This window comes from Xenopus laevis, chromosome 7L, assembly GCF_017654675.1.
Source record: "Xenopus laevis strain J_2021 chromosome 7L, Xenopus_laevis_v10.1, whole genome shotgun sequence".
NCBI lineage: Eukaryota > Metazoa > Chordata > Amphibia > Anura > Pipidae > Xenopus > Xenopus laevis.
The window spans coordinates 22,738,890-22,755,610 of record NC_054383.1 but is presented as its reverse complement, the minus strand read 5'-3'; the positions used below and the strand labels follow the sequence as shown (position 1 = coordinate 22,755,610).

At 44.3% G+C, this 16,721-nt stretch overlaps 1 protein-coding gene across 1 annotated transcript; it reads left to right on the top strand.

Annotated features, from left to right (window-relative positions):
* The first annotated feature begins 2,981 nt into the window (after positions 1-2,981).
* gsto2.L (glutathione S-transferase omega 2 L homeolog) lies at positions 2,982-15,187 on the top strand. Its single transcript, NM_001105582.1, is given in 6 exon segments — positions 2,982-3,059; positions 3,328-3,436; positions 11,107-11,329; positions 13,159-13,260; positions 14,002-14,108; positions 14,949-15,187. Coding segments are annotated over 6 exon segments (726 nt in total). The 5' UTR covers positions 2,982-3,028; the 3' UTR covers positions 15,103-15,187.
* The last annotated feature ends 1,534 nt before the right edge of the window (positions 15,188-16,721 follow it).

Sequence of the window (16,721 nt, the reverse complement as noted above, 5' to 3'; positions counted from 1 at the left end):
ATGCACTATTCGGAGAATAGACTTGCTTAGTGTTTTTTTTAATAAATATTGTTTTAATATTATTTCTGGTAGTTAACATGCATTATCCATAAAACTCCTAAAATGATTACAAAATAATACACCATACTGTTCTATGAGCCAAACTTCTTTAATAAAAGTTATTGAAATGGTTTTAACAAAAACATTGACGTTCTGTTTTGTTTCTTTGCCATCATTTTATGATTCAAAATTCTCTTGATACAAATCCAGAACAACTGAAATCTAAAAGCTCCTCTTCGACAAGTCTCAACACTGGCCTGTATGAATCTTCTGAAAACACATCTGTTTATACTTTTCAGCTCCCAGCATTAGAAATTTAATTAAGTCAGCCTGTTTCCCCAAACAGGAAAATCACCCTCCATCTATGCAGATTTTGGGATGTTTTGAAAAAGTCATTGGGAGAGGAACACATCAGACCTTTGACGTGGTCCTTTTATCATGGGTCTATATAATTTAATCAGTCTGATTTGCCTTACTTCCTTCACTGACCTGACTTCATAGTCGCCAAACAAGCAAATCTTTCCACGCATAACTAGTTTAAGGTTTCTATGACATCCACACAGTACGTACTAGCGTCAGGTTTATCAGGAGCCAGTTAACCTGTCGGCAGAGCTGTATTTACCATATAGGCACTTAAAGGGCCTGTGTCTAGGGCTGCAACTTTAAGGGGGTGGCACTCGGATATATGGTAAATAAAAGTTATATCAAAAAAGACTGTTGCTGGATACTCCCCCATGAAATCCGTCAGCAGAGGGGGGGAGGTAGGGGGTCTGTACTGTGGCACACAGGCAGAAGTGATGTCACACACACGTGTGTTACTCCGTGATGTCACATCCGCTTATGTCATCGCCCATGCAGACAGTGGCGTAACTACCGAGGAAGCAGGGGGTGCAACTTGGCTAGGGCCCACACCCCCGCAGGGCCCCCCGGCAGATCAGGCATGCTGCAGCCCTAAAGAAAACGCGCACGGACGAGGGGGGGGGCCTGGCTGCACGGCCCGCACTAGCACCGGCCCCCACCTAGTTCCGTTAACGCATGCGGATCCCGGAGTACCCATAAGAAATCCACGCAGACACAGAGAGCACATAATTTTCAATGTAAATATATTTAATTTTAGTATAACTCCTGCCTGTTCTATGAGTGTATTGTTTTAATGTACACAAGTAGCATTATATAAATGAAATATACACACACGCCCATAGCTTGCTGGCTGGGCACTGATTGTTGCAAGATCACTGCCAACCAGACCCGGTCTGGCATTCTGTGGATTCTGGCAAATGCCAGATGGTCTGTTGTAAGAAGCCATAGACAGTCATTATTTAGTGAGTCTGTTGGGTACTGTTTGGATCTCTGTGTACTTGGAATGCCAGGGCTTATTTTGAATCCCAGTCTAGAGCTGGTTTCCTGAGGTTACTTCCCACACCCAAAAACAAGCAGCTTTACTGGCTCCAGATTAAATTGCAAGCTCCATAGGGGCAGGGACTGATGTGAATGATGTATAACGTCTGCAAAACTCGGTGTAAATATGTCAGCACTATCTAACCGCGGTCAGACTGGGCCAGAAGGACACTGGTAAAAAACCCCTGCTAATACCCTTCACCCCAATTGTGGCCACAAGAGGGAAGGAAGCGTTAAAGGAACAGTTCGGTGTAAAAAATAAAAACTAGGTAAATAGTTTCTAATATAGTTAGTTAGCCAAAAATGTAATGTATAAAGGCTGGAGTGACTGGATGTGTAACATAATAGCCAGAAAACTAATTCCTGCTTTTAAGCTCTCTTGGTTTCCACTGACTGGTTACCAGGCAGTAACCAATCAGTGACTTGAGGGGGGGCTACATAGGTCATAACTGTTGCTTTTGAATCTGAGTTGAATGCTGAGGATCAATTGCAAACTCACTGAACAGTTATGTCCCATGTGGCCCCCCTTATAGTCACTGACTAACTCAGAGTTAGAGAGCTGAAAAGTAGTGTTCTGTTCTGTTAGACATCCAGTCACTCCAGCCTTTATATTAGAATTTTTGGCTAATGAACTATATTAGAAACGTTTTTTATTTTGCACAGCCTATTTGTTTACCCCGTTTTTATTTTTACACTAAACTGTTCCTTTAAGCGCTATGTGACCTAAGGGAGGGGGATGGCGGCGGCATTTGGAGCAGCTGATTACAACTGGGGTGGGGGGCTCCCAGGCAGCAGCCCCAGTAGACCCGGACACCCCAGGCCGACTCTGTATCTAACTAAAGGATAAATATGCACATACTAATAGAGTAAGTACTGATGTGTTTTTTTTTTTGCTTTATTTTCTTTGGATCAACAAAAGTTGAATTAAACTTATGCAAAATGTATCCCCAGCTGACATTGCCCCAATACCTATCCATTCAGTTGCTATTTTGTCGTTGGCTAAGGCACTGGTCTGCTGTTTAGGTCTCTATACAGCTACAAATCACCCCATGGGCATTATCTTTTGCTTTCACTGTAGTATTGTATACTGTATATACGTAAGGGTCTCAGTCTTCTCTCAACATTGTAGTCTAACACATACACTGAGAACTGCCCTGCTCTGGGTCTGTGTGTACCATGGTTACACTTAACAACAGGGTAAACACAACTTGTGTGTATTTGCACTTTATCATGCTTCCAGTCAACTGCTTTCAGGATGCTGACAGTCAGGCTCCAATGTTTGTTTATTATGACATGAGGTGAGGAGCAGGGGCTGGGAAGGGGAGGAGCAGGGGCGGCAAAGGGGAGGAGTAGGGGTGGGGAAGGGGAGGAGCAGGGGCTGGGAAGGGGAGGATCAGGGGTGGGGACATTAAGATATATAGACTCTGTTTACGGAGATCTGGTAGGTCTGTGGGTATGTGTAATGTTACACGGGGATAAAGCAGTGTATGGGGAGTAAAGGCGACATTGGTCCATCTAACAGCTTTGCTTCCCTTTCCCTGCAGGGTGATTGTGGCTTCTGTATAACTGACCGCACTGTCAAGCTGCTGAAATGACTGGATCGGAGAAGTGTTTGGCTAAAGGTAATGTGCAGCAATAACACCTGCATAACTTTGATGGCTATGCAAGATTGTGTGTTTGGCTAGCTGATCGCCGGCCACCTCCTTTCATAGGGTTCGTGTTCATGTATATGTACTATTGATTGACTTTGCGCTGTGCCCTGCTATACAGTAATAGTGCAACAGTGAGGGGGGGAAGCTTGCTTGCTATGGTGACTTTGGCAGTAGTTATACCATCTGCTATCTGTCTGTTTTTTGTACTTCCATTGTAATGATAACATTTGTTTTTTAGGCTGCCCAACACCGGGCCCAGTCCCTGAAGGAACAATTCGTGTGTACAGCATGAGATTCTGCCCATATGCCCAGAGTGCGAGGCTTGTCTTGGCTGCCAAAGAAATCAAGTAAGTACCTGATACCCCGTCTTCTGCACCTGAGCTCACAAACTGGCCATTTTCTATTAAATATCTTTTTTTTTTTAATATGTATACTAAATACAAGTTCAGACCAGACTGGCAATCTCCCCATTCGGACAAATGCCCAATGGGCTGCTCTTAGCGATCAGCAAAATTTTTCACCAATTTTCGGCACCAAAATGACACCCATGGACTCTAATTTTTGGTGAAGCAAAATGGGTCAGATTCGGCCATCACTAGCCCCTGCTCTGTTTTATGTTAAAGTGGGACGCTTGGTCCTGTCATTCCCCTCTTGTAAATATCCTACTTCTGTTAACTCCCCTTTGATATAAATTGCAGGGATGCTTCCTCCATCCGAAGTGAATTTCTCCTCCTACCTGAATAATTAAGTATGTTATAGAATGATCAATTCTAAAACTTTTCATTATTTTAATTATTTGCCTTCTTCTTCTGACTTTACAGCTTTGTCAGTGACCCCCATCTAAAATCAAAGGCTACAAATGTATTGTTATTGCAACTTTTTATTCCTCATCTTTCTACTCCGCTCTCCTATCTCAAGACTCCTTCTCTCTCCTTTTTCAGTGGACCACCTGCCTCATCCCTGCGCCATGTAATGCATGGACCCTCCCCCTGCTTTACCCAAACTAAAACAAACTTTAGCATGTCTCCAGACTAAAACAAACTGCCTTCAGACTAAAACAAACTTTCTCATGCCTCTGCTCTGCTTGTCAGGGAACCGGGAGTTCCCTCTGGGGAGTAGTCCGGATTTAGGAGGAAGCCCCTCAGGAGGGATCAGGATCGTGGTATCCAGGGATTTAGCAGAAGGGGTAATAGAGTTCAGGCAACAGGTCAAAAGGCAGGCAGAATATAAGCAGAGTCCAAAGTCCAGGCAGGGGGTCAACAACAAGAGATCAATCAAGAATATACTCAGGGATAACAGGAACAGCAACAGGGAACCCAGGAATCTATTCAGGAACAAGATCCTATTTTCGGGCGCCATCTTGGCGCCTCAGGCGTCCTTTTAAAGGGGATTTTTGGCGCCCTTGCGTCGGCGTCAGCACGTCTGCGACCGACGCGCTGCGCCTGCGTCCGTCGCGTCGTTGTGACGTCTTCGCGCCTGCGCACTTGCGCGCAGGCGTCTCTGCGCCGGCGCCGCTACCCACGTGGCGGCCATGGGCGCCGCCATTTTGGGAGCGGCGTCGGAAGTGATAGCTGCGCCGCCCGGAGCTCCTGGTCCTGCTCCGGGCGGCGATCGTGACAGTACCCCCCCCCTCACGGGGGGCCTCAGGACCACCGGGACAAGGTTTCTGGGGAAACTTGGCGTGAAAATCCCTCACCAGACGGGGAGCGTGAACATCACGGTGTCCTTCCCAGGAGCATTCTTCAGGACCAAAGCCCCTCCACTGAATGAGGTACTGAAGGGACCCTCTGGAGATCCTGGAGTCTAGGATTTTCTCCACCTCGTACTCGAGTTGACCCTCCACAGAGATGGCAGGAGGAGGAGATTGACCACCAGAAAACCGGTTGGTGATGGCGGGTTTCACCAGAGACACGTGGAACACGTTGGGGATTCTCATCTCTAGTGGAAGCTGAAGTCTGACAGCCACAGGGTTGATTATCTCTAAGATGGGAAATGGACCCACGAATTTTGGACCCAACTTGGGAGATGGTATCTTCAACCGGATATTCCTGGAAGAGAGCCAGACATTATCACCCACCTTGTAGGGAGGAGAAGATCTTCGACGACGATCCGCGAAAGTCTTATGAACCAAAGCGCTCTTCTCTAGGTTCAACTTGGTAGCAGCCCAAATAGCAGACATATGGGCTGCGGAATCGTCAGCAGCCGGGACGTCAGAAAGTACAAAGTCTTGGGGAAAAGCTTGAGGATGCTGCCCATACACCGACATGAACGGAGACCTTCCTGTAGAGGAATGACAAGCATTATTATGAGCGAATTCCGCCCATGGGAGGAGATCAGACCAGTCATCCTGGCAGAGGGATACGTGGTTCCTCAGGAACTGTTCCAGGGCTTGGTTGACACGTTCAGCTGCCCCATTCGTCTGTGGATGGTATGCAGAAGAAAACTGAAGAACAATTCCCAGGTTTTTGCATAGGGAACGCCAGAATTTAGCAGTAAACTGGGTGCCTCTATCAGAGACGATCTCCACCGGGAAACCATGCAGGCGGAAGATGTACTGGATAAATAGCTGGGACAGCTCCACCGCAGAGGGCAACTTCTTCAAAGGGATGAAATGGGCCATTTTAGAGAATCGATCAATGACAACCCAGATCACAGTGTTCCCACAAGAGGGAGGAAGTTCGACAATGAAGTCCATGGACAGGTGGGTCCAGGGACGGGAAGGAACCGGCAAAGGCTGTAGTAACCCACTGGGGCGGGAATGGCTTGACTTAGATGTGGCACAAACATTACAGGCAGCAACAAAGTCCTTCACATCTTTGCGGATATCAGGCCACCAGACCAGGCGTCGTAAGAGTTCAAGAGTCTTAGCTGGACCAGGGTGTCCGGCTTGCCGGGAGCAATGGGTCTGTTGCAGAATAGGCAGACGCAGCTCAGGAGGAACAAATGCCATTCCAATGGGAGTATCTGAAGGAGCAGAAGATTGACCAGCCAGGATTTGATCAGCAAACTGTGGATACAGGGAGGCAATAATCTTGACTGGAGGGATGATTGGCTCTTGTCTCTCAGGAGAGCGGTCCACCGGAGTGAAGCTACGAGACAAGGCGTCGGCCTTCTGATTCTTGGAACCTGGGCGAAAAGTCAAGATAAAATTAAACCGAGAGAAGAAGAGAGCCCACCTTGCTTGCCTGGGGTTTAGCCTCTTGAGGGACTGGATGAACTCGAGATTCTTATGATCGGTGTAAATCTGAACAGGAATCAGAGAACCCTCCAGGAGGTGACGCCACTCTTCAAGAGCAAGTTTAACAGCCAAGAGTTCTCGGTTCCCGACATCGTAGTTCTGCTCTGCGGACGAGAACTTCTTGGAGAAATAAGCACAGGGATGCAACTTCCCATCAGCGGGGTGTCTCTGAGACAGGATGGCTCCGGCTCCGACTTCAGAAGCGTCTACTTCGATGCAAAAGGGTAGTTCAGGATTGGGGTGTCGGAGAACAGAAGCGGACATGAAGGCCTCTTTCAAAGACTGAAAAGCTTCAATGGCAGATGGGGGCCACAAGCTGGGTTTACCCCCTTTCCGGATGAGAGCCAGGATAGGTGCAATGCGGGAAGAGAACCCCCGGATGAACTGCCGATAGTAGTTAGCAAATCCGATAAATCTCTGGATTGCCTTGGTACTCAGCGGAATAGGCCACTCCTGGATGGCAGACACTTTCACGGGATCCATCTCAAATCCCTCAGGGGAGATAATGTATCCTAGGAAGGGGATCTTGGACACCTCGAAGACGCACTTCTCCAACTTGGCGAAGAGAGAGTTCTTCCTCAAACGAGAGAGTACCTCCTTCACCTGGGAGCGATGGCTTTCTAGGTCTTTAGAAAAGATCAGGATGTCGTCCAGGTATACGACTACGAACCTTCCTAGGAGATCCCGGAACACATCGTTAACAAACTCCTGGAAGACGGCAGGGGCATTGCAAAGGCCGAAGGGCATAACGAGATATTCATAGTGCCCATCACGAGTGTTGAAAGCCGTCTTCCATTCATCACCCTCACGGATGCGAATGAGATTGTACGCCCCTCGGAGATCCAACTTAGAGAATATCTTCGCCCCCTTCAGCTGGTCGAAGAGCTCTACGATCAAGGGCAGAGGGTACCTGTTTTTTACAGTGATTTTATTCAGGCCCCGGTAGTCTATGCATGGCCGAAGGCCTCCGTCCTTCTTCTCCACGAAGAAGAAGCCAGCCCCTGCAGGAGAGGTAGAAGGGCGGATAAACCCCCGCTGGAGATTTTCTTGGATGTATTCCTTCATTGCAGTAGTCTCAGCAGGAGAGAGAGGGTAAGTGCGGCCTCTGGGGGGCATGGCTCCAGGCAGGAGTTCGACAGGACAGTCATAAGAGCGATGTGGAGGAAGGAATTCCGCAGACTTCTTACAAAACACATCGGAGAATTCCTTATAACAGGAGGGAAGAGACTTTAACTCGGTTGAGGAAATAGTTACCTTCTTGAGGGGTTTAGCAGGAAGGCAATGCTGTAGGCAGAATGGGCTCCAACGAGAGACCTGCCCTGTGGACCAGTCTATGGTGGGATTGTGCAGGCGCAGCCAGGGGAGACCCAAAACAACAGGAACATCGGGACAAGAGATGATAAGAAACGAAAGTCTCTCTTTATGCAGGGTCCCAACCTGCACAAATAGTTCACCAGTGGTCATCGTGAGTACAGACTCCAGGGGTTTATCATCTATGGCGACAATCCTCATGGGAGAAGGCAAAGGAAATAGGGGGATTCCCGTGTTCTTAGCAAAGAGAGCGTCCATGAAGTTACCCCCGGCTCCGGAATCGAGGAAAGCATTCCCGAAGATGGTCTTATCGGTCAGACGAATCTGGAAGGGAAGGAGAAACCTGTGTGAGTTTTCTTGAGTCTTCCCCAGAGACCTATCTCGAGACTTTTGAGTAGTGCCCCCTACATGAGTTACCATAGACATACCTCGGGGTACAAAACTCTTAGCCTTTGCAGGACAGGCATTAGCGAAGTGGGAATGTCCGCCACAATACAGACACAGGCCTGACATTCGTCTGCGGAGTCTTTCTTGTTCAGTGAGGCGGGTTCTTCCCACTTGCATGGGTTCTTCCTGAAGAGAAATGGATGCTTGGGCAGGAGAGGTGACAGAAGCCTGCAGGAGAGGCCTCTCGAAGCGAGGTGCCAACATGGGTTGAAATTTCCTGACACGAACTCTCAGGGTTTGATGCTCTCTCAGAAGAGTGTCCACCTTGACAGCCAAGGCGATGAGGTCTTCAACTTGCGTGGGTAATTCACGAGAGACCAGGTCATCTTTGATGCGAAGGGAGAGACCATTATAAAATGCAGTATGGTATGCGTCGTTGTTCCAACGAGTCTCAGCAGCAAGTGTACGGAATTCAATAGCATACTCCGCTACACTGCGACTCCCTTGGCGGATTTGGAACAGACGGGACGCAGCGGAAGTCACCCGGCCGGGAGCATCGAAGACGATCTTAAATTCTTTGAGAAATGCTTCTGCGTCATCCATCAGTGGGGACTGCTTCTCCCAGTGTGGAGATGCCCACTCGAGAGCTTTCCCTGCCAGACGAGTAATCACGAACCCCACCTTAGCACGTTCAGAGTCAAATTCAGTGGGGTGTAGGGCAAATCGAATCTGGCACTGATTCACGAATCCTCGACAGGCTTGAGGATCGCCATCGTAGAGAGGCGGAGCAGGAATATGAGGACCAGAAGTGGAGGGCTGGGTAGCCATGGCAGCAGCCGCTTGCGGAGGAGGTGCCGCCCGGGGGTCGCTGGTGTCAACAAGGAGAGCTTTTCCAAGATCGCCTCCAGCGTGAGTCCCACGTAATTCTGCCGGGCTTCATACGCCTCCATGCGGGAATGCAGGCCCCGAAAGGCCCTGCCGAAATCTGGCTGAGCTTCTGGCTGAGCTTCCTCAGTGGAATCCATGGCCCGAAAATAATGTCAGGGAACCGGGAGTTCCCTCTGGGGAGTAGTCCGGATTTAGGAGGAAGCCCCTCAGGAGGGATCAGGATCGTGGTATCCAGGGATTTAGCAGAAGGGGTAATAGAGTTCAGGCAACAGGTCAAAAGGCAGGCAGAATATAAGCAGAGTCCAAAGTCCAGGCAGGGGGTCAACAACAAGAGATCAATCAAGAATATACTCAGGGATAACAGGAACAGCAACAGGGAACCCAGGAATCTATTCAGGAACAAGATCCTATTTTCGGGCGCCATCTTGGCGCCTCAGGCGTCCTTTTAAAGGGGATTTTTGGCGCCCTTGCGTCGGCGTCAGCACGTCTGCGACCGACGCGCTGCGCCTGCGTCCGTCGCGTCGTTGTGACGTCTTCGCGCCTGCGCACTTGCGCGCAGGCGTCTCTGCGCCGGCGCCGCTACCCACGTGGCGGCCATGGGCGCCGCCATTTTGGGAGCGGCGTCGGAAGTGATAGCTGCGCCGCCCGGAGCTCCTGGTCCTGCTCCGGGCGGCGATCGTGACACTGCTGCATTTACTTGTTTACCCATCGTTAATTAACTCACCTAAAGCCTGCAGGTCTTCCCTCACCCAGTCAACATCTGATCTCCACTTTTAGGTTCAGAATTGTTCTTAAGCACTATACACTTTTTCCTGCTTACATCTATTTAAAATCAGCACATCTTCCATCCAATGTTTCATCAAATTTCAAAAGTATATTAGCCAATTGATGTTGGACATGCATCACTGCCCAGTTCTGGAAACGAGGAAGATCTTAATTAACCGTTTTTAATAATCTTACTGGCATGTCTCGGGTTAATGATGATTATTCATTTTCTAAGGTGATTATTGGCATTAGCATTTCTGGGGTTTAAGGCTGATAATATATTGCAGCTTTAACCCAATATATTTGTGGCAATATACAAAAGAGTAGCATGTTTCGGTTTTGGTCTTCATTATTTTTTTTTATCATAATATTTGAATTATTAGCCTTTTTGTTCTTACTCTTTTCAGCTTTCAAATGGGGAGCGGGATCACTGATCAAAGTGAAATTCGTATGCACTCCCTGGCTTTTCCGTAATGCAATTATCTGGTGCTCAGTCCTCTAGGGAGACGGCACTCCCCTGGGTCCACAGGAAACAAGCAAATGAGGAAACGGCACACAGAAATGAATGCAAAAGGGGATATACCCCTATGGATTTATTGTGTCAAACAAGCATAACGTTTCGGGGACTGGCCCCTTCGTCAGGTGCTTGTTTGACACAATAAATCCATAGGGGTATATCCCCTTTTGCATTCATTTCTGTGTGCCGTTTCCTCATTTGCTTGTTTCCGAGAGGGATCACTGACCCCATCTAAAAAACCAAATGCTCTGTCTATCATTTTAACATTTAATTTTTATTGACACTTTTTATTACTTATCTTTCTATTCAGGTCCTCTAATATTCATATTCCAGTATGTTCAAATCAATGCATGGTTGCTAGGGTAATTTGGACCCTAGCAACCAGATTGCTGAAATTGCAAACTAGAAAGCTGCTAAATAAAAAGATAAACAACTCAAAACAAACACAACACAAATACAAAAATCATATTGAAAGTTACAGTGAACAACCCCTTTAAAACATTTAGAGACAGTGCATAATATTAAATATGCTTTGATGGGCTTCAAAGTAGGGCTTCAGGTAGAAGTGTTTTAGTGAAGGTCTCATGACAAATGCTTGTATAGTAAGCTTTCAGGGGCACAGTCAACATTTGGGATAAATTTATATGGTGTGTATTTGCCACAGGAGTTTTTTTGGTTGTACATGGAGAAAATCATACGTTGGTTTGGTGAAAGCAATCCTAATTCATAGTGGAGACCCTGAATGGCCAGATGCAGTTTGTAGTGCTGATCTTTAGTGAGGGCACCAAATGCCTCCATGACATCAGTAGATGCAATATTAGTCATAATAGGCTATTTGCCTTGAGCAAATAAATTCTATTCATGTTAGCATAAAATATAGTAACTGCATTATTAACATTTTCTTTTCTAAGGCATGAAGTAATAAATATCAATCTGAAGAACCAGCCAGATTGGTTCTTTGAGAAGAGCCCATCTGGCCTGGTACCATCTCTGGAGACCAGCAATGGCCAGGTGATCTATGAATCTCCAATTGTGTGTGATTATCTGGATGAGGTTTATCCTGGGAAGAAGCTGACCCCTGCAGACCCATTCCAGAAAGCTCAACAAAAGATGACGGTGGAACATTTTTCCAAGGTACCGTATTTATATTACTTAAAGGGTTAACATTTAAAACCTTAAAGGGATACTGTCATGGGAAAACATTTTTTTTTCAAAACATATCAGGTAATAGCGCTGCTTCAACAGACTTCTGGATGAAATCCTTTTTTTCAAAAGAGCGAACAGTTTTTCCAATATTTCATTTTGAAATCTGACATTGGGCTAAACATATCGTCACTATCCCAGGTGCCCCCAGTCATGTGACTTGTGCTCTGATAAACTTCAGCCACTTTTTACTGCTGTACTACTAGTGATATCACTCCATCCCTCCAGCAGCTAATCGGTAGAACAATGGGAAGTAAACCACATAACAGCTCCCTGGTAGATCTAAGAACAAAGAACAACACTCAATAGTAAAAATCCATGTCCCACTGTGACTTATTCAGTTACATTGAGTATGAGAAACAACAGCCTGTCAGAAAGCAGTTCCATAGTGCATCACTGGCTCTTTCTGAAAGCACATGACCAAACATGACCTGAGATGGTTGCCTACACACCCATGTTACAACTACAAAAATACACTTGTTGGGTTAGAAATTAAACTTTATATGGTAGAGTGAATTATTTGCAGTGTAAACAGTGTAATTTAGTTTAAAAACCACACCATAAAAATCATGACAAAATCCCTTTAAAACAATCCTAAACTAGAAGACTAGAAGAAGCCCCGCAGGCTAACTTATGGGACTGCAATGCCTGGCTTCCGGAGAGAGAGAGAGAGAGAGAGAGAGAGAGGTGTATGTGCTGAAATCAGCTCTACATTTAAAAGAATGGCTTCCACTTGTTTGAGGATACACAGAGAGGAGATTCGTTGCAAAAGCTTTCTGATTTTTCTCAGTTCAGCTCTGTGTATCCGCACACAGACAGGTACTGTTATTTTAAATGCGGACACACAAAAGCTCTGATTTCAGCACATACACTTTTCTCCGCCTCTTTAATGTTCATTAGGAAGAAAGACGTTTAGCAACCATATGTGTGACTTCAGCCTTATCATCCCATTGGATTGCAGCTGGTTTTCTTGGACAAATATTCACATTGTTCCATCATTGAAAAGCATAGATTCCAACCTAACACAGAAGAGACTTGTCCAGCACTTTCTATGTGCTTCTTTTTGAGATTGAATTTTTTGGGGGTAATTGGCTAAGTTACTAGAGGGGGCATATTGCCTTCTATATTTGGCCAAACTTCATGTATGTTATGTTGGTGGTAAACAAATCACAAAGAAGTATCAGTGCCACCAAACCTTAAGGGGATGTGTAGTGCGGAACAGAGAAAGAACCCTTTTGGAAGGAGGTATGGTCACCTAGGTTAGTGGTATAATTGAAATTCTACTGGTGTCCCGTGGTGGATTTCAGTTTGCAAACACCCTGTGAGAATTGCCATAATGCGTTTTCCATTAGTTTCAGTGGTACTGCAGTTTATGCGTATTTACGCCCGACTGAGTAACGTAACGAAAAAACACCACGTCTGGCCTAGCCCTAAAGCAATTTCTGTAGGGAAGTAGCTCTAAGGAGTTGCAATGGAGATGTAAGATGGAGTGACACTCCCCATTCCTTGTGGATACCCCATTGTATGAATAAGAGTTAGGAGGAGGAGAGGTGGGTCTGTCTTTGGTGGAGTATGAGCAACTGGTTGTTGAGTGTAGCCACGATGAAGTAAATGACATATAAATATCATGATAGTGCCCCCCAAGACATAGTTATTGTGTACTAACCCTGAGAGCTGTATAGAGTTAGATAGTTAATTACCCATATTAATTATTAATGTGTCTGATGAATTAGATCATTGTAATGTCCCTTTGGTTTCAGGTCACAGCTGTGCTGTATAAGATATTGTGTGCCAAAGCAAATAATGAAGACCTATCAGGTGCGAAAGAAGAACTCCAGGAGAAGTTGCTTAAACTCGATGAGGTAACACCGTTCTTACACAATACTTTTCTTACACGAATCCATTTTCAGTAAATTTTTAATTATGTACAAAAATCACATCAACTGGTGGTGACTGGGAGTTGCAGCTTCATAACAGCAATAGGATTCAGATGGCACATTGCCTTGTTTTCTGCAGCAGAATTATGAACCCTTGAGGGTTCGGTCTGTACAAATCAATGGCAGAAACTGCGAGGAAGTTCTAGACTTCAATGCAAATATTCAAGATGAATTCATTGAGAAAGTCTCAGATATGAATTGAAAACTTTTTTTCCTCCTCGACTTTATATGATTAAGATCAACCCACTTGAGTTTTTTCCTAAATCTACTAGTGATTGAGAGGGGAAAAATATGATGATAGAGAAAAAGTCAATCAATTCCTGTCTTTATTATTATTTTTTAAAAATTGTTTGTCACCTTTCATGTTTAATAAATAGCACAACTGAAGCAGACATGGTGAAGGGCACAGCATCTCCCTTTGTTATATAGTTAATATCAGTCCATAACACAAACATTTCCCAATGTATTAGTTGGGGGAATAAAATACGACATACATGTAGGGTTATTTTTTTTTTTTAAGAATTATGCTTGGTATCAGAGTCATCAAACGCCATTCTTTATATGTTAATTATGAGAAAACAATTGCAGTTTATTTAAATAATGGTCTTGAGAGGTGTTTTCCATATAAGGTCAGACTTTGGTACTGACGCGTTTTCCCTTCCTCAGATCCTGGCTAAACAAAACAGCCATTTCTTTGGTGGAAGTGAAGTTTCTATGGTTGACTACATGATTTGGCCCTGGTTTGAACTGCTCATCATTTTTGATGTGAAGGAGTAAGTAAAATCATTTATAAACACAGACCTGACAATAGGGACATTTAAACTATGAGGACGGTCAGGTCCTGAGGTTTACACATACTCACATGTCACTTTAAGAAACTTTTAAACATTAGGGGGTAAATTTATCAAAGAGTGAAGTTCCGCCACTAGAGTGAAATTCCGCAGCTCTCCATTAATTTCTATGGGATTTTGAAAGGCATATTTATCAATGGGTGAAAGTGAAATTTCACCCTCTGATAAATACGCCTTTAAAAACCCCATAGAAATGAATGGGAAGTGGCGGAATTTCACTCTAGTGGTGGAACTTCACTATTAACTTCACTCTAAATATACCCCTAGGTTGTGCCCTTACCACTGTGCTAAAATGAGATGTACTCCATTCTGTAGTACATAGGTCTGCCCCTCCTTCCACAGAGAGAAGGAATTGGGGTCAGGATATAAGAAACAGCATGGGGGGGGGTAATAAAGCTTCTCTACTTTGGTTGACAGCTTGGGCCGGATCACATGTTCTGTTAAATATTAGTGGTAAGTGTTCCTTGTAATAAAGGCTTTTTGAGGATAAACCCATGTGTTAAGAGTAGATTTGATGCTTTGTATGTTTTGAACATGGTTTAATCCCATAAATTCATTACTGCCGTGCCCATGTTCATAGCTACACAGTTACTGTGAGAACCAAGACATTTATCAAACCTACCCACACCCAGAACCAACTTAAAGGGGGAAGGACTATTAAAACCAGGGAGCGGGTAGGGCATAGAGAGCACTTGCTCTGGGTATCCATGGAGCCTTTGTGTGTGAATTAATCCTTCTTTTATTTCTGTTTCCATTCCACAGTTGTTTGAATAAAACCCCACTCATTGATAAGTGGTGTCAACAGATGCTACAGGATCCAGCGGTCAAGGCAACATATATTGAACCAGACGCCATGTTAAGCTTTTTTAAGCTGTACATCCAGGGAGATCTGGAGGCTTGTGATTATGGTCTCTAACCAACTCTCTGCCATGTATTATTGCTGATTTGCACTTCCACTGTAATCAGTATTTTAGAACCCAATAAATGTGCCTTTCAACCTACTGGTTTATGAGTGTGATTATTTTATCCATGTATAGGTAATCCTTTAATTGTTTTTTTCTTATGATAATTGGTTTCAAGTTTATTAGTTTATTTGAGATCTGTCATTAAACCCTCACCCATTGTACCATATAGCTCTTTAAAGTGGCCACAAGTGAACTGAACTTATTGCACCAGCCTAAAGTTTCAGCTTGTCAATAGCAGCAATGATCCAGGACTTCAAACTTGTCACAGGGGGTCACCATCTTGGAAAGTGTCTGTGACACTCACATGCTCAGTGGGCTCTGAGCAGCTGTTAAAAGTTAAGTTTAGGGGTTACCGCAAATTATCAAGCTAAGGTTGGTCTGTAATATAAGCTGATGACAGAACTTATTATTGCCATGCAGCAATTATCTGTATTAATTACTAATCAGCCTTATAGTGTGACATTTCTATTCTATGTGTACTGTATATTGTGAGTGGGTCCCTAAGCTCAGTAAGTGACAGCAGCACAGAGCATGTGCAGTGAATCAGCAGAAAAGAAGATGGGGAGCTACTGGGGCATCTTTGGAGACAAAGATCTTTACTGCTAAAGGGTTGTGGTTGCCTTGGGCTGGTACAGAAACCCAAAACATAATGTACAACATTTCTGCTCTATTTCTTAATTAAAGAGTGGTTCACCTTTCAGTTCATTTTTAAGTAAGAATGGCCAATTCTAAGCAACTTGGTCTTCATTATTTATTTGTTAGTGTTTTTAAATTATTTGCCTTTTCTTCTGATTTTTTCCACCTTTCAAATGGGGGTCACTGACTCCATCTAAAATAAATGCTCTGTAAATCTCGGTAAATGTATTATTATTGCTACTTTGTATATTACTCATCTTTCTATTCAGGTCTCTCCTATTCATATTCCAGTCTCTTTTTCAAATCAATGCATGGTTGCTAAGGTAATTTAGACCCTAGCAATCAGATTGATGAAATTGCAAACTGGAGAGCTGCTGAATAAACATCTAAATAACTCAAAAACCAAAAATAATAAAAAAAATGAAAACCAATTGCAAATTGTCTCAGAATATCACTCTCTACATCATACTAAAAGTTGATTTAAAGGTGAACAACCCCTTTAGTTCTCCTTTAAAGCTTACAGAAAGCTGATTATTTTTGCTCTATCCCCAGCTTTATAAAGCAAATGATGTGAAAAGCTTGTCTGCATTATTTTAGTTTAGAATAAGGTCTTAAGAGATTGTGAGGTATCATTGTGTTGTAGGCACATCAGTTAGGGGGTTATTTACTAAACTCTTAATGAAAAAATCATGAAAAATTTGGGATTTTTTTTTATTAAATTAGACTTTTAAGAAAATCACAAATTTTTCAGAATTTATTAAACCCTGAGGATGGAAAAATCCGAATCTGAAAATCTGGCAACTAAGACCTGTTGAGGTTGCATATAAGTCTATGGGAGATTTTTGGATGTGCATATATTTTTGGATGCACATTTTTTTTGCACATTTTTTTGCATTTGCACATTTCTGGATGTGCGCATGAGTATAATTAGATA